The following is a 17686-nucleotide window of genomic DNA, read 5'->3' as shown; positions in this document are numbered from 1 at the left end:
AAACGGGAAGAAAGAGGAAAAGAAAGAAAAAGAAAAAGGGAAGAAGGAATTTTTGAAATTCTTTTCTTCCAGGGGTTTATTTGCAAAAGGATTTTTGCTCTATACAGACATCATCCTACCTTCCTGCATTTCTTAGCGTGCGTGTGAAGTAGAGGGTCCTTACATCCAGGCCTCGCATAGCACCAGATCCATCAGTACCAGATCCGGCACCAGATCCAGTTCCAGATCCAGTTCCCGATCCAGTACCAGATCTAGCATCTGATCCAGTATCTGATCCAGCACTTGGCCCTGTACGAAATTCTGTTCCTGAGTACCTTGACCATCTTCCGCTGCGGGATCGAGGTATGGTAAACATAATATAGTTATGTTATTTATTTATACCTGTTATAAATAAATAGATAAAATTTTAAAACTGATTTTCTGACGTGGCATCCGATTTTATCGGATTTTGCGGGATATTTTTTTTCTTCAATTGGTATCAGAGCCAGGTTGGCCGATGGAATTGGCCTATAATATCTAGAATTACGCATGACTTAATTTTTAAATTTAGATTAGATCTAGATTTATTGATAAAATATCAATCTTGTGCTGAATTATAAGGTTGTCCTGCTATAAGGTTAACCCCTTATAGTGAAAAGGTTGTCCTAGCACAAAATTGAGATTAATTTGTATCATAAAATAAATAGTTTATTTTTGTGAAATTATGCATAATTGATATTTATGAAATTTCAGTTTTAAATTTATTATGACCACAAAGTTTAAATATAAATTGTTTATATTTGGAATAAATTGACACCTTGAATCCATGATCATAATACATTTAATAAAGAATTAAATGTTGAATTTAAAATTTAAAAATTTTTAAAATTTAAATTTGAACATGGGTTTTGGGGCATGGGTTAGCACAATCAGATTAGTTGATTAGGTTAGACCTAATGTTAGAATTGAATTGGAATCAATAGTTGTATTAGACTATATTCATTTTTCTAATTTGATCAAACTCAATAGTTTAGTTGATCATGTCCAAACACTTCAATTGGATCTGATTGTGGCTCAGTGGTCGAGCCTGAGTTCTTAATGACTATCTAAATCAACTTGACATACCATTTGGTGTCTAAGGCAAGTTGGATCTACGGTTATTAATTGGGGCTACCTCTTTCCTGGCCAACTCTGTTGGTGTCTAGGAAAGACGGTTAATGGCGGAACCCTCCCGTGATCTCTCTTACCTGGCCAATATGGTCGTTCAAGCTTTGATTTAGATATCTTGAGACTTGGTACTCACCAATGTCAATAAGGAAATCAGTATGACTAATTTAGATGTCCATAGACCAATGAAATTCTATGTCCTCTATATGACTCAGTGCAGTCAGTGGGAGGATATAGAATTATCGGTCTCTCTAAAATCCTCTAAATTATTAGGTCCTTAAAATGATATAGTTATATAGATAACTAGGTCATAGCCTCCCATTAAAATGGATGATAATTGGTCCAGTATTTCAGTTGGACATGCAGGACGCTTCCGTCTGGTGTTCATCTGAATATTGGAATTATCCTTCATTATATGATAGCTCTTTGAGCTATCTGATTGTGATTAGGTTGGCCGAGCTTTCCTCGGGCCTGATCATACATTAGGTAGTGTCATCGAGTTAGTTCATTAATGGTTGGATCTGACCAGGATTTTCAGTGGAGGCCTCCGCCTACTGATTACCACCTGGGGCAAAATAAAATACTAGAAATTATTTAGAGAAATAATTGGTAATGTACCTACCCTTAGATGCATATGGGTTGGCCGAGCTTTCCTCGGGCCTGTATACAGTCCATGTGGATTCTAGTACCCGCTAAGGAATTAAAGTAATTCCTCGAATTAAAGGTAGAGGCTAAAAATTTGACTAAAATAGTGGGAGAAATCTTTAGACTGAAGTCCAAGTCTTTAGAATTAAAATAAATCATATACTAATTAGCTCTGGTTTTTCCTTTCAGATATGGCTAACTCATTATCCCTCCGAACACTATTAGACAATGATAAGCTTAATGGACCTAACTTCGATAGCTGGTATCGAAAGATGAAAATAGTATTAGAGCATGAGCGGATCCTGTATGTGATATCGGATCCTGCACCTGAGGAACCTGCAGCCAATGTACCACGTGCAATCAGAGACGCTTATCAGAAGTGGCTCAACGATCGCACTACAGTGCGTTGCATCATGAGGGCCTCGATGAATGACGAGTTTAGTCGTAAATTCGAGGAAGCGCAGCCAGTGGAAATCCTTCAAATGTTGAAGAAGTCTTTCGGCACACCTGATGATGTTGAACGACATAAGACCTCCTGCGCTATATTCAATGCCCGCATGAGGGAAGGGGCATTGGTCACCGATCATGTATTGTACATGGTCGAACAAATTGATCGCCTAAGTAAACTTGGCTTTCCTTTGCACGAGCAATTGGGCAAGGATGCCATTTTGAATTCACTTCCCAAGTCCTACCTGACCTTCCTTAGTCATTATAGAATGACTAAACCTGAAGTATCCTATCATGGTTTGCTAGGTTTACTGCAGACCTATGAGAAGGATCACCAACTCAAAAAGGAGTCGGTGAATGTGGTAGGTGGGACTTCTGCAGGACTTTCTTCCTTTAAGAAAGGAAAGAAGAAGAAGGTGCAGAAAGCTCGTGCTGGGGTCTCTAAGCCCAAACAGACTATGAAGCAGAAATCTGATCAGAGTAAGGCAGAATGCTTCTTCTGCAAGAAGCAGGGTCACTGGAAGCGGAACTGTCCGGCTTATTTAGCGTCCCTTGATCCAAACAGGCCAAAGAAGAAAATGCAGCAAACAGTTGCTGCACAAGGTAATTATATGATAACACCTTGTAATTTTTCTGTTTATGATTCTACTACCTGGGTATTGGATACCGGAAGTCCAATTAATATTTGCAATTCTTTGCAGGGACTTCAAGTAAGTAGAAGATTCAAGAACGGCGATCGATTCCTAAATGTTGGTGATGGAAGATCTGTTCCAGTCCTAGCTTTAGGAGTCATTGAGTTGTTTTTTGAGTCTGGAGTAGTTATGTTAGATGATTGTCACTTTTGTCCAGCATTCTTGATGAATGTCATCTCTGTAGGCTTTTTGGCCAAGAATGGTTATACCTTTTATATAAATGAAAGATTTTGTGATATCATTTTGAATGATACTAAAATTTTCAGTGGACAAATAAAATATGGCATTTATACTCTATCATTGCCTGTGAATGTAATGTACACATCTAATAAACACCCTAAATTAGATAAAGTCAATGAAACCTATTTATGGCATTGCCGGCTTGGTCATATAAACAAAAACAGGATAAACAGGTTAGCCCAACAAGGCATTTTAGAAATCAATGATTGTGAATCATTGCCAACTTGTGAATCCTGTCTACTGGGTAAAATGACCAAGTCACCTTTTTCTGGAAAGGGTGAACGAGCCAGCGATGTTCTTGGCCTCATACATACTGATGTATGTGGACCTATGAACGTAAGTGCCAAAGGTGATTATGCCTACTTCATAACCTTCACAGATGACCTATCCAGGTATGGGTATGTCTATCTGATGAAGCATAAGTCGGAATCATTTGAAATGTTCAAACGATTTCGTAATGAAGTAGAAAAACAGACTGGAAAGAGTATTAAGATCCTTCGGTCAGACCGAGGAGGAGAATACCTTTCCGGTGATTTCTTGACTTATCTAGAGGAGAATGGGATTCTCTCACAATGGACCCCTCCAGGAACACCTCAGCATAATGGTGTATCCGAAAGGAGGAATCGAACTCTGTTAGACATGGTTCGATCCATGATGGGGTTTACTAGTCTGCCTCTATCTTTTTGGGGTTATGCTTTAGAGTCTGCGTGTATAATACTAAATAAGGTTCCAAGTAAGTCTGTTGAGAAGACTCCATATGAGATATGGACTGGGCGTAAGCCGACACTTTCATACCTTAGGATTTGGGGATGTCCGGCTTATGTTAAACGTTCTCAAACTGACAAACTGGGTCCTAGGTCCGATAAGTGTTATTTTGTAGGGTACCCCAAGCAAACTAGGGGTTATTACTTTTACCTTCCTAATGAACAAAAGGTGTTCGTAGGACTTAAGGCAACATTTTTGGAAAAGGAATTCCTTGGTGAAGGAATTGTTGCCTCTAAGGTTGAACTTAGTGAAGTTCAGCAGGTGGAAGATTTAACACAATCTACTGAATCCACAGAATCGGTTTTGATTAGATCAAACCCGGAGCCCAATGTAGAAGCACCATTAAGGCGATCCGGTAGAGTACCGCGTCAAGTGGATAGATACTACGGTTTCTTGGTCCATGACGCGGATCCTATTGAGCTCGATGAGAACAATGAGGATCCGATCACCTATATGGATGCTATGCAGAGGTCTGACTCTGAGTTGTGGCTTAATGCCATGAAATCCGAAATGGAGTCCATGGAAATCAATAGTGTATGGACACTAGTTGATCCACCCGAAGGGATAAAACCCATAGGGTGCAAATGGATCTTCAAAAGAAAGAGAGGCGCAGATGGAAAGGTGGAGACCTATAAAGCCCGTCTGGTTGCCAAGGGGTATCGTCAACGTTATGGTATCGATTATGACGAGACTTTTTCCCCTGTGGCAATGCTAAAATCTATTCGGATCATGCTAGCTATAGCAGCATATATGGATTATGAAATCTGGCAAATGGATGTGAAAACAGCTTTTCTAAATGGAGAGCTGGAAGAAGAGGTGTATATGATACAACCTGAGGGTTTCATATCCACAGACGAGTCCAAAGTATGCAAGCTACAAAAGTCCATTTATGGACTTAAGCAAGCTTCTCGAAGTTGGAACATACGTTTCGATAAAACTATCAAAACGTATGGCTTCGTTAAGAACGAAGAAGAACCTTGTGTTTACAAGTGGGCTAACGGTTCAGTGATCACATTCCTTGTCTTGTATGTGGATGACATTCTCTTAATTGGGAATGACATTCCTGCATTACAAAATATGAAACTCTGGCTGTCATCACAGTTCTCCATGAAGGATCTGGGAGAAGCATCCTACATCCTAGGGATGAAAATCTATAGAGATAGATCTAAGAGGTTGCTTGGATTATCCCAATCCACGTACATCGACACTATGTTGAAGCGGTTCAACATGGAGCATTCCAAGAAGGGCTATCTTCCGATAGGCCAAGGAATTTCTCTCTCTAAGAAAGATTGTCCGACAACTTCCGAAGAAAGAGAGCGTATGAGTAGAATCCCATATGCTTCTGCAGTAGGTTCTATCATGTACGCCATGACATATGCAAGACCGGACGTTGCTTACTCACTAGCAGAAGCGAGTAGGTATCAGTCTAATCCGGGTGAGAACCATTGGAAGGTGGTGAAAACCATCCTTAAGTATTTGAGAAATACTAAGGACCAATGGTTAATCTATGGAGAATCCGACTTAAAACTTGTGGGGTTTACAGACTCTAGTTTTCAGTCAGACCATGATGATAGTAAGAGTATGTCAGGATTTGTGTTTACCCTGAATGGAGGAGCAGTCTGCTGGAAAAGTTCCAAGCAGCATTCAGTAGCCGATTCCGTATGCAAAGCAGAGTATGTTGCTGCATCAGATGCGGCAAAGGAAGCTGTTTGGATCAAGAAGTTTGTAAATCAACTTGGTGTTGCTCCCTCAATCAACGGTCCAGTTCTTTTGTATTGTGACAATACTGGAGCCATTGCACAAGCAAAGGAGCCAAAGTCCCACCATAGAACCAAGCACATTCTGCGTCGCTACCACCTTGTACGAGAGATCGTGGAACGAGGTGACGTCAATCTTCAAAAGATCGATGGAAAGGAGAACCTAGCTGACCCATTCACTAAAGCCCTTTCTGTAAAGGAGTTCGATTATCACAAATCGAAGATGGGTATTAGATACTGTACAAATTGGCTTTAGTTCAAGTGGGAGTTGTTGGGAATTGTGTCCCAAAGCCAATTTTTATTGTAAGAATAATATATATGTTTTATTTAATGAATAATAAAATCTATTCTGGCATTCTTTTCATCACAAGTGTTGCATCTTCAAATAGGAACTCCTGTGTATTGTGATGAAGTCCTTAGGACTAATTTAGTGGATAAAGGAGGTTTTATCATTTAGTCCTTAAATTGGTTCGCGACCGATTGACAAGCTATTAATTGGACAATAGCTATGTCAAGTATAGGTCGTTGTATGCCATTTAGTTGGTTATCCTCTTAACCAAGGAGTGTGGAGACACTGGTATGGCATATAGGTGAGATGTAGGAGTACATCGTCACTGAACAGTGACTCACCTGTTGAGCACTCCACTGTCAGGAGTTAGCTCACAAAGCATATGGGCATAAGTATCCCTTAGACCTGAGACTATCACGGTGACTTGCAAGCAACTCACTGTACTTTGGCACTGAACGATCTGAATTTCTAATTCAGATATTGAAAAGTTGCTGGGTGCAGTCAAGTACTCGCGAAGTCTGTGTATGAGTCAAGAAGGGATTGACCGCTCCAGATTATAGGAGTTGATGTTTCGCTGTGTTTCAATTTAGTAAAACCTTGGCCAGGTTAAACCAAGTGATTGGTCACTTGAATTTAATTAATTGAAATACAATATGGATGACCGGACCAAAGTGTGACAGTTCACTTTAGGTCATCTTGAGCATCGTTGGTCAAAAGGATGAATTATGCGGTAACCATATGAATGGGTTCTTGAATGTTGCTTTGCATATTCGACCTATCCGGACATCGGGTATCATTGCTAGATGGTCACCTCGATTAGTGCATGGAGTGGTTTATGTACTACCGGCTTAGTGTTCGAACCTATCGGAGTCACGCACATAAGTCAAGTTAAGTAGGAAGGACTTGATCCAATTTAATTGAGAATTAAATTGTAGGTCATTTGAAATTTGGTTTTGTCTATGTTCAGCTAGCACTGAACATGAGGTACATACTGAATTTCATGGATGTGTATTTAATTATGTCTGTATTCTGGCTTAATCAAGTTTCAATTAATGTAATTGAAATTGATTTGGACTCATTTGTTGAGTTTGTTTTTGAATTGGATTCAAATGAATGTAATTGGGCTTAATGATGATTTTATTAGAATTTATTCCATATTTATTCTAGTCCAAGTGTGACTCGGATTGATCTGAAAATTGAACTAATTGGAGTTCACATGAATCAGATTCATGTGGAATTTTTTCGGATCCAAAATCTTTCAAATTGGTCTTCAATTTGGTTTAGAATCAATAATGGACCCAAGCCCATTTGATTCAGCCCATTTGAATTAACCATTTACTAGTTTGCCCCTCTATTTGAATGACACGTTCTGGTTTCTTCCTCGGTCCATGGACCAATTTTCTGCAAACTTTCTCCCGTGGACCGCATTCTTCTTCTTCTTCCGAACACATCGAAGGCCGCTTGATCTTCCCTCTTTCGGCTACCATTTGAAGATCCGAAGAGACGTGTCTCTTCGGTTTTGAAACCTCTTTAATATAGGACTGATTTAATTGAAATCAAACGGTTCAAAAAATCCAATAAAATCATGAAACGTTTGGCGTTCACTCTTCCCTTTTGGCGTTTTATCTTCCCTGGTTCAGCCTTGTCTTTGCCTATAAATAGGCTAGCTTTTTCTTCATTCTTTGCTAGAGATTTTATCTGGGGAGAGGGGAGATTCATGATCTTTTGAGTAGCTTGAAAAGAGAGGAAAAGGAAACGGGAAGAAAGAGGAAAAGAAAGAAAAAGAAAAAGGGAAGAAGGAATTTTTGAAATTCTTTTCTTCCAGGGGTTTATTTGCAAAAGGGTTTTTGCTCTATACAGACATCATCCTACCTTCCTGCATTTCTTGGCGTGCGTGTGAAGTAGAGGGTCCGTACATCCGGGCCTCGCATAGCACCAGATCCATCAGTACCAGATCCGGCACCAGATCCAGTTCCAGATCCAGTTCCCGATCCAGTACCAGATCTAGCATCTGATCCAGTATCTGATCCAGCACTTGGCCCTGTACGAAATTCTGTTCCTGAGTACCTTGACCATCTTCCGCTGCGGGATCGAGGTATGGTAAACATAATATAGTTATGTTATTTATTACCTGTTATAAATAAATAGATAAAATTTTAAAACTGATTTTCTGACCTGGCATCCGATTTTATCGGATTTTGCGGGATATTTTTTTTCTTCAATTTGGTACCTAAGTTGCCTTTGAACCTTCTGTCAGCCAACTTTGTGAGTTAGGTTTTAAAGTTCATTTTACTAATCGAGGTTGTGATGTGCAGATCCATGAACGGGTTAGTTAATTGGGACAGGCCATAGGCCATAAGATTGGTCGTTTGTTTGAGCTAGATCACTTGCAAATCCCTTTCATGGTGTCTCCACCTATTGCTGCTCTACCACCTCCTCCAGTCTTTAGCATTCTCGCCTCGGCCCTACCTCGTTGCCTCGCATTTAGTTGTTAGCTTCCAGTAGTCACCTTGGATCGATAGATTTTACTAAGTTTGATTGTCTCTCCTGTCAATTAGGCAAACAAACTCATTTACCTTTTAAAACTAGTGACTCATCTTCTTCTGCTCCTTTTCATCTTGTCCACTCTGATATTTGGGGACCAACTCCAATTCCCACTGAAGGGGGATCGAGCAACTTTGTCATTTTTGTGGATGATTATTTTCATTACATATGGATTTATTTTTTGCATAAGCGTTCTGAATTATTTGACACTTACAAAAATTTTTATAAAATGGTGCAAACTAAGTTCTCTCGTACCATTAAAATTCTCCGATCAGATAACGCCATGTAATATAATGAGAAATCCTTTCTAGAGTTCTTGCAGCAAAATGGTACTGTCTCTCATCGACGTTGTCCCTACACTTCCCAACAGAACGGATGAGCAGAACATAAACATTGTCACATCTTAGACATAGTAAGATCGCTGCTCATCTCAGTCTCTCTTCTTGAACATATTTGGGGTTAAGCTACTCTCACCGTTGTCTATACCATCAATCATGTCCCATCATCCACTATTCATAATAAAACTTCCTTCGAGCTTTTACATAGTCAACCCCTTGACTATAGCTCTCTTCGAGTTTTTGGTTGTGTCTGCTTTGTTCTCCTTCCCCCATATGAATGCACCAAGTTGGAGCTTCGTTCCTGGCTATGTTGCTTCCTTGGTTATGGCATTGAACACAAGGGCTATCGTTGTTATGATCCCGTAACCAAGCGCCTGTGGCTCTCTCGTCATGTGGACTTTTCGGAACACAAATTCTTTACCAGTCTCTCCTCTTTCCCTTCGGCCTACCCCAGTCACTCGTCTATATTCATTGATCCATCTATTACTTTGTTTCCCGAGTCCACTAACCCTTTTGCAGGTGATTCAAGCTCTTCAAGCAATTTGTCTTCGGCCGCTCCCAATAACTCTGATACGCCTGTTGATCATCCTGCGACATCATATGCTCTTGACTCACCCCAGGTCCAGCCAACTCCACACGAGCCCTTCCAAACTGTCGAACCTCGCTGTTCTAGTTGGGTAAGCGCACCTCCTCTACACTTACGAGATTACCATTGCTTTTTTGCCCTTGCCACCCTTCATGAGCCTCAACTTATCGTGAGGCTAGTGCTGACCCTCTTTGGCAGAAGGCTATGTCCAAACAATTAGATGCCCTTACCAAAACTCATACATGGGATCTAGTGGATTTACCTCCTGGAAAGTCTGCAGTGGATTGCATATGGACGTACAAGATTAAGACTAAAGTAGATGAGCATTTGAACAATGCAAGGCTCATCTTGTTGCAAAGGGCTTCACTCAGGAGCACAATATTGATTATGAGAAGACATTTGCTCTTGTTGCTAGACTCACCTTGTTAAATCTTTAATTGTAGTTATTGTAGTTCGGCATTGGTGGTTATTTCAGATGGATGTCAAAAATGCCTTCCTCCATGGCGACCTTATAGAGAAATCTATATGAAGCCTCCTCCTGACTATGAGCACCCTCCTCACAAAGTCTGTCGTCTTTATCGTGCTCTTTATGGTCTTAAACAGGCTCCACGAACTTGGTTTGCCAAGTTTAGCTATGCGATTGCACAATAAGGGTTTGTACTCAGTTCCTGTGACTTTGTATTGTTCCTCCGGAAGACTGATGCTGGCACCATCATTGTCCTTCTCTATATGGATGATATGATCATTACAGGTAATGACGCCACTGGCATTCAAGCTCTTCAAGACTTTCTTAGTCAGCAATTTGAGATGAAGGACTTGGGTACTCTCCATTACTTTCTTGGCAATGAGGTAACGTCCTTCTTAGATGGCTACTATCTCTCTCAGGCCAAATAAACTTCATACCTTATTTCCTAGTAAGATGGCCAGCGCTTCATTAGAGTATGATGCTCGACTTAATCTCATTGATGGTATGCCTCTGCCCGATGTCACTCTTTACAGATCGCTAGTTGGTAGTCTTATCTATCTTACAGCTACATGGCCAGACGTTGCATATGCAGTTCACATGGTTAGTCAGTTCATGCACCAACCTCATTCTCCCCATTATGTCATTGTCCTTCGAATGCCGCGCTATATCAAGAGAACTCTCTTTCATGGTCTACACTACCTATCTCACTCTTCTCTTGACTTGCGCCCCTACTCTGACGCAAACTGGGCCAGTAACCTTACCGATCGTCATTCTACTACGGGCTACTGCTTCTTACTAGGGTCTTCTCTCATTTTCTGGTGGAGTAAGAAGCAGACAGTTGTTGCCCGTTCCACCACTAAGGCTGAGTTTCATGCACTTGCCGATGCGACTTCTGAGCTCTTATGGCTACGCTGACTATTGACTGACATGGATGCTCCTCGGCTCTCTAGTTCTCCCCTTCATTGTGACAATCAGAGTGCCATTCAAATTGCCCATAACGGTGTCTTCCATGAGCGCACTGCCACTTTATCCAGCAACATCTCAACGATGGCATTCTCCACTTACAATCTATTACTTCTACAGATTAGCTTACTGACATCTTCATGAAGTCTCACCCACTAGGTCATCTTAGTGAACTTACTAGCAAACTCAAGTTAGTTTCTACGTCACCACCTTCAATTTGAGAAGGGAGATTTTGAGATATATTGAAACATTTTATACATCTCCTTCCTTTGTACTTTTGTACTTTATTGTACTGCTTTGTACTTACTCCCTTTGGCCTCACTCTTTATTAAAGGACCATTCGTTGTACAGATTAGTGGCATGAAAACGCACATAACTCTCTCAATTTTTTCTACTTTCTCCTTTTCTACGGCTCTCTTAGTCTTCAGAACTTCAAATGAGGTGCAAGGCAAGATAAGTTGGGTGATTGTGTGGCTAGCCTAGCCTTCACATTGGCGAGTGAGTTGAGGACTGGATGGTTGCAGCCATTGCTTGTAGAGAGAGAGTTAACTAATAGAACTTAGGTGATGAATGAGGAAATAAAGTTTTCTTACTTTGACCTCCTGTCTAGTTGTTGAGGAGCTTGAAAATGATGGCTTGGAAGCGGGTTTTGGCATGGGTTCCACTTGGAGAGGGACAGAGGTTCATGGACACTCTACATTACTGGTCGGCACAAACTTAGTCAAACCCATAGGGCTCAAATAGATAACTGCTGCTAAGGTGACTCAACATGTGCCTCCTGATTTTGCGATTGAACTCGATCTTGGAAAGGCTCACTAATTGCTCTTGATCATTATTAAAATTCAACGACAACTAATATTAGTGATATTGATATTAATATACTCGGCCATCATCAAAGCTCATTCCTTGATGTGCAACAAAAATTTGGTTATTAAATTTATATTTATTATAATTTTTTAAATTGTTACATTGCACTTCAAAAATAGAGGGAAAAAATGAGGAAAAACATACCTTGTGCTTTGTGGGGGCTGGAATTATTGATGTCAGCATTAATGATGAGAGTTTTTGCATAGAACCTGTTATACTGAATTCTCTGTTTAGTATATGAAAAATGGTATAAATAGCTGGAGTTTCTGCTCGATTATATTAAAATTTGTTGCTTAATTTGCAATTTGTCTATTGAAGCCTTCTATTAATTTTAATTTATTATATTGCTATATTGTATATTAAGATTAGCTGGAAGAAAGAGAAAAATTTGATATTCATGCATTACATAAGGGTAGCATTCATGATACCGATATTAATGACAAGATTTACACCTTAGCTTTTATAAAGTTCTTTGCATTCCATGTCGATGTTAGTATTAAAAATAAAAGTTTCTTTTTGGCCATTGAAAATTGAGCTATTGAAATCTTCAACTTCTTATAATTTATTATATTGCTATAACACATTTTAGGAATAGTTGATAAAAGAAGAAGAAAATTATATCTTACGTATTATGCAGGCTATATTCTAGTGTTTTACCTAAATTCTAAGCAAACCCGAAACATCCTGTTTACTAGAGAGGTTTTGTAGGTTGGTTTAGGTTACCATTAATTAAATAGGCCGAGATAGGTATGGGTTTCAAATTCTGGCATATATATATATTGGTACAAAAATTTTCAACAGATTGGCTATGTATGGATTGATAATTTTTCATTCCAATGGGTGTTTGGCCCGGCCAACCTATTTGCCACACAATCAACAATAGCTCCCATCCACCGTTGGATCACCCACTACACAGATCTCAAAGTACTCTGAACTGTATCATTCATCAATCTGCCCAGCTCTCAAAGCGAGAGTGGATGATCCGGCGGTGAATGGGCGCGAAGGAAGGTGAATCCTGCGCGAAGGAGACCATCATGATCCTAATTTTCAAGCCTCATTCTAGCCTCATTTCAAATAAATAATAGTAAATGCAACCATCTCCACGCTCTAAATCGGCCAATTAGACCGGGCCGGCTCTTTTGATTCCGGTCGGGCCCTTTAACGATTATCTGGTCTATTATTAGTAGCTCCAGTCGAAATCGAGCAAGTCCCACCTTTGAGAACCCTTGGCCTTCGTACGCTCTTCGGGCTCCCCTCGAACTTCCAACGATGGCCTCCGTCGCAGCCGCCGCCGCCGCATCGACGCAGTCGATCAGATTCTCCCTTCCCCTCTATACCTGGAGAGTTAATGGAGCCAGAAGGGTTGTTACGGCCGCATGCCGTATCTCTTCTTCTTCTCCTACTTCGCCCCTCTCTCGTCCGTATGGAAGCGGATGCGCTGCCCTTTTCGGTCATCCACGGCGAGTCCAATCCAAGGGTTTCGGCTCAGCTCTCTCGTTTCGGTGCTTCTCCGGTAATACTACGATCCCAAGAACAATTTTTAGGTCTTAAAGCTTGCTTCTTTTTACATTTTTCCCCCCGTTCTTTGTCTTTTGTTGGAGATATCTTGGGGCTTGTTTGATTTGAGAAGGAAAGGAGTTTCTATCTCTCTTTTTTATGTTATGGGGAAAAAGATGGATTTTTTTTTTGCTTATGTTACCTTGGATGTTCATGATTTCAAATGAATGCCGAGTTTCTTGGGGCTTGCTTTAGTTTAGAAGAGAAAGGGCAAATGAAATCCAATTTTTATTTTTCTTTTTCATGTTATGGTAAAAAGTTGGATTTTTCTTAATTTTTTTTATAGTCATGGTATCTTTGATATTCATGAATTCAAATGAATGCTGAGTTCCTTAACGCTCCATTTACTATCTTCTAGCGTTGAGTCCGGAGATGAGGTCGACGTTGGATAAGGTGGTCAAATCACACAAAGTGGTTCTTTTTATGAAGGGAACCAAGGATTTTCCACAGTGTGGCTTTTCAAACACTGTTGTGCAGTTATTGAACTCGCTAAATGTGCCGTTCGAGACGCTGAATATACTGGAGAATGAAATACTGCGCCAGGGGCTGAAGGAGTACTCCAACTGGCCAACATTCCCTCAGCTTTACATTGATGGGGAGTTCTTTGGTGGCTGTGATATTACAGTTGGTAAGCTTATCCTTCTACATAGTTTAGTGGCCTTTTGGTTTCTTGCTTCTCTGACCTTTCTATTGAGATCTCTTGAAATTATAGGTTAGTGCTATCTGATTTATATCCGCCTTTGACTGTCATGGAACTATCGTTATTTTGTTAGAAAGAATGATAACTATAGGAATCAGAGGATAACAAGACAAGAGAAAAAGTTAAGAAGTAGAATTTACTCAATTGATTAAAGGTACTATAGAAAAAGAAACCAAAAGAAGAAAACGGTAAACAGGGAAATAAAGGCAACACACAACATATTAGGTGAAATTTCTCGATCCTGTTATGGATGGCAATATTGTTGTTACAATTCCTTTGCTCTCTTGTCTACAATACTTGATAATGGCTCATCCTTCAATCTATCTCAGAAGTGAATGTATCAATTCCCATTGAAGTAAATTAGCTATAGAAACTTTTTATTTAACTCGTTAGGGTAAAACAATCAAGCAAGGTTCACAATCTCGGTATTGGATCTCGTACAAGTATGATGATGGTTCTATGTCGCTATGTCTCATACAGGGTGGTACATATTAGTGCGGAAAACATTGGAATCAGGAGCTACTTTTGTATCCATTTCAATAAAGAGGCTGTTTAGGTTTCAACATTTGAGGCAGTTATTATGGCCCAATGTGGTTGCAGCATTTTCATCCTTAGATGGAGAACAGTATCTCATCCCCACGATAACCTCTTTTTTTTTTTTCCTCTCTCCTTTTTCCCTCTTGTTTTCATACATTGCGCACATTCACTTTTTCCACTGAGATCACCAGGGAGAAGACTGTGCCGAAATGGGATAATAGAGAATGAAGGGAAATTCATTCCTGTAGGTTTTTCATTCCTCTTTTAGCCAATTCTTAGCATTAGATATGGCCCATAATGGTGGAGCAAGAGGTGATCAACCCTATTATAGGCCAGATATGACTGTCCAAGGCATCTTTATGTCACACGGTGGGCTAAGTATGGTTGTCAAGCCATCTCATGCTCATAAATTGTCTAAATATTGCTCCATAAACCATTTCACACTCTTATTTAAGGTTAAATATGATATACTACAATAGGAAAAGGTTAAAAAATTTATGATTGGTGATTTTAAGTTTTTTCCTATCTTTTGGTTCTAAATTAACTTGTTAGGGATGCAAGTTGGAAAAGGACCAAGGATTTCCGTGAGATTAATTTCCTGTAACTTGCAATGGTTCAAACTTGAGATAAACAGTACACAACAACATCAATGTGAAGGAAAAAGGAAATATGATACTCTTACAATTTTATATTGATGTGCTTGATACATATATAAGATTAATATATATAACTCGTACATTAAACTCATTCACATTAGACTTGAGCTCACACTTTTAACCCTACTACATAACGTCACTCCATATCAAACCGGTTTCTTGGTATTGCATCCTCCGAACTAAATAGATAAATCTCGACAATGACTTTTTTTAACCTAGCTATTCTCATACCTTGTGTTCTATTTCCAAACATTATTTATTTCCTTGCTGACAATTTTTTGTTTCTGAGTATTATAAGCATGCATAATTATGTTCAACTTTATGTTACTTCTTGGGGAGCCTCGGAAGGTTACTAGGGAACTCTAGCATGTGCTTTTTGGCCAGAACTTTTGCTTTAAGATCCATGATCTCACTTCAATTTTGATATTTTTGTGTAACAGAAGCATACAAGAATGGGCAATTACAGGAGCTGTTAGAGAAAGCATTGTGCTCTTGACCTGTGTTGGATTACAGCAAGATATTCTTATGCTTGATTTGGTAAAAGGTGTTAAAACTCTTTGCTTGATTATCTGTATTCATAGTGAGAAGCATGTATCTTTCGAAACTTCATGTTACTTCTATATGTTCTTCTACTTCAGTAATAATTTATGGCTTTAAAGTTGAAACATCTGACATAATCAATTTTTTGTCATAGCTGTATTTACTTGAGTTCTTTATGTATTTAATTCTGCATTTCTTGGTTGCATTGAAGAACAACTCATCTAAACTCATTGGCTAACACTAATTTCAACTTTATTATATTTATAAGGTGCTAACTGGCTGAGGTGAAGTCTCTTGTGTCCATGCAAGAGATCTAGGTTCAATTCTTGCTATCATACAAGAGAAAATGTGGGGCTTCTGCCCTCCCAGTGTCAATAGAATGGGGAGGAGAGCTTTAAGCAGCTACAGCCTAGGTGATCCAGCCAAAGGAGGTGCCTTGGTATGAAGGTCAGTTCTCTTAACAACATTAATTAGGTAATGGAGTGGAAAAATATCAGAAAAATCTAAAGAAGTGCCTTAATTGAAAGTCCATAAAATAGACAGAATTGAAGAATGTCAAGTTTTATCTCAGGCTGAGAGAGAAAAAAATGGACAATGATTCCATTTAAGGCATTTTGGAGAATGAAGAGATGGTAGGGGCAATGATCTAGGCGCTTGTGGCTTAAAGAGGGAAACAATCATATCTCCTTTTTATTTTTTATAAGATTGCTAATAGCAAGAAAAGAGTTGACTTCATTGTTCGTTTGGACATAAAGGGATAAAATCAAGGAGAACAAAATTGTCCAATATTTTCATGAGTTCTCAACAGATCTTTTTGGAAAGGGAAGTGAGTCTGATTGAAGTAGTTTGTATGCTTGGCAAGGTTTTAATTGGAGTTTGTTATATACTTTCTTTCTGGAAGAAATTAGACTAGCAATTTTTCATCTTCCTGTTGAAAGGTTCCATATCCTCATGGCTTGCCAATCAGATATTCTCAGAGATATTGGACATTAATGGAGGACTCCAGAAGGCTGTTTCAAGAGTTCTATGAAGGTTGCATTAATGTTGATTGTATTGATGGTGTTTACAGTGTGTTGGTTTGGAAAGAAACTGCAGATAATTTAGGTGATATTAGGCGAAATTAGCTTGTTAAATGGTATCCATAAGATTATCTTAAAAGTGTTGGCATATAGATTGAAAATATTATTGGCTAATCTTATTCTTGAGTCTCAATCTGCTATGAAGATGTAGTGTATTCTTGACAGCTTTGCAGGGGCACAGGAAATCTTATTGGTGCCATAAAAACTTCATCTTTAAAAGGGTTTTGACAGCTGGAAGTTTCTCCTTAAGGTTCTTCAGGCTAGAGGTTTTAGCTCTAGATGGATTGATTGGATCAAGGCTTTCTTAGTACATGGTAAATAAGCTGTCATGCTAAATGGGAAGTCTGATAAATGGAATAAATACAAGAGAGGTTTGAGAAAAGGTGATCCTTTGTCTTATAGCTGATGTCTTGGAAGGGAAGATATATATGGCTTAAGAGAATGGTTTTATTGCTAGACAAGGGCTTGCCTGTAAAAAGGTTATTTGCTGTAGTTTGCACATGCCATACTTATATTCAGCCTGGAACTTAAGGAGAAGATGGTTAAGTTAAAGCTTTCATTAAACGGTTTTGAATCTCTCTCGTTCGAAGATAAACTTTAACAAGACCTCACTTATATATTTGGTGATGATGTTGATCAGGGGAGTCCCCTGACTTCTATTTTTTTGATTGTAAGAATGAGTAATTTCCAATTGAATATCTTGGCCTAACACTTAGACCAGATTCTTTGCATGAAGAAGATCGGCTGCCACTAACACAGTTGACAAGAAGCTTTCTGGTTGGAAGGGAAAGGTGCTTCCACTAGGTGGAGTCTTAATCTTATTAATTATGTCCCATCAAACTAGCCAATGTGCTAATCGGCAAAACAGCGAG

The 17686-nt window shown here is 39.3% G+C and overlaps 2 protein-coding genes across 2 annotated transcripts; both read left to right on the top strand.

The window, feature by feature from the left end:
- Window positions 1-1031: 1031 nt before the first annotated feature.
- On the top strand, window positions 1032-3195 carry LOC149751624 (uncharacterized). The gene is made up of 2 exons (XM_089926384.1): window positions 1032-2841; window positions 2940-3195. The coding sequence occupies exons 1-2, from the start codon at window positions 1983-1985 to the stop codon at window positions 2954-2956; spliced, it is 876 nt and encodes a 291-aa protein (XP_089782510.1). The 5' UTR covers window positions 1032-1982; the 3' UTR covers window positions 2957-3195.
- A 6186-nt stretch (window positions 3196-9381) lies between these two features.
- On the top strand, window positions 9382-15872 carry CXIP1 (CAX interacting protein 1). Its single transcript, XM_008802963.5, has 3 exons — window positions 9382-13258; window positions 13661-13930; window positions 15636-15872. Exons 1-3 carry the CDS (start codon window positions 13015-13017, stop codon window positions 15689-15691), a joined length of 570 nt encoding a protein of 189 aa, XP_008801185.2. The 5' UTR covers window positions 9382-13014; the 3' UTR covers window positions 15692-15872.
- Window positions 15873-17686: the final 1814 nt, after the last annotated feature.

Source organism: Phoenix dactylifera, chromosome 11, assembly GCF_051530095.1.
Source record: "Phoenix dactylifera cultivar Ajwa chromosome 11, Ajwa_hap1_PhDact_Kaust_v1.1, whole genome shotgun sequence".
NCBI lineage: Eukaryota > Viridiplantae > Streptophyta > Magnoliopsida > Arecales > Arecaceae > Phoenix > Phoenix dactylifera.
Note: the sequence above shows the minus strand (reverse complement) of the source record. Positions and strands in the feature narration are given on the sequence as shown.

What these genes read in the sequence shown, in the direction of transcription:
- LOC149751624 (XM_089926384.1), top strand. Translation starts at nt 1,983, where the DNA reads ATGGCTAACTCATTATCCCTCCGAACACTATTAGACAATGATAAGCTT.
- CXIP1 (XM_008802963.5), top strand. Translation starts at nt 13,015, where the DNA reads ATGGCCTCCGTCGCAGCCGCCGCCGCCGCATCGACGCAGTCGATCAGA. An exon ending in CTCGTTTCGGTGCTTCTCCG is followed by an intron (nt 13,259 to 13,660) that starts GTAATACTACGA and finishes ACTATCTTCTAG; the next exon opens with CGTTGAGTCCGGAGATGAGG. An exon ending in TGGCTGTGATATTACAGTTG is followed by an intron (nt 13,931 to 15,635) that starts GTAAGCTTATCC and finishes TTTGTGTAACAG; the next exon opens with AAGCATACAAGAATGGGCAA.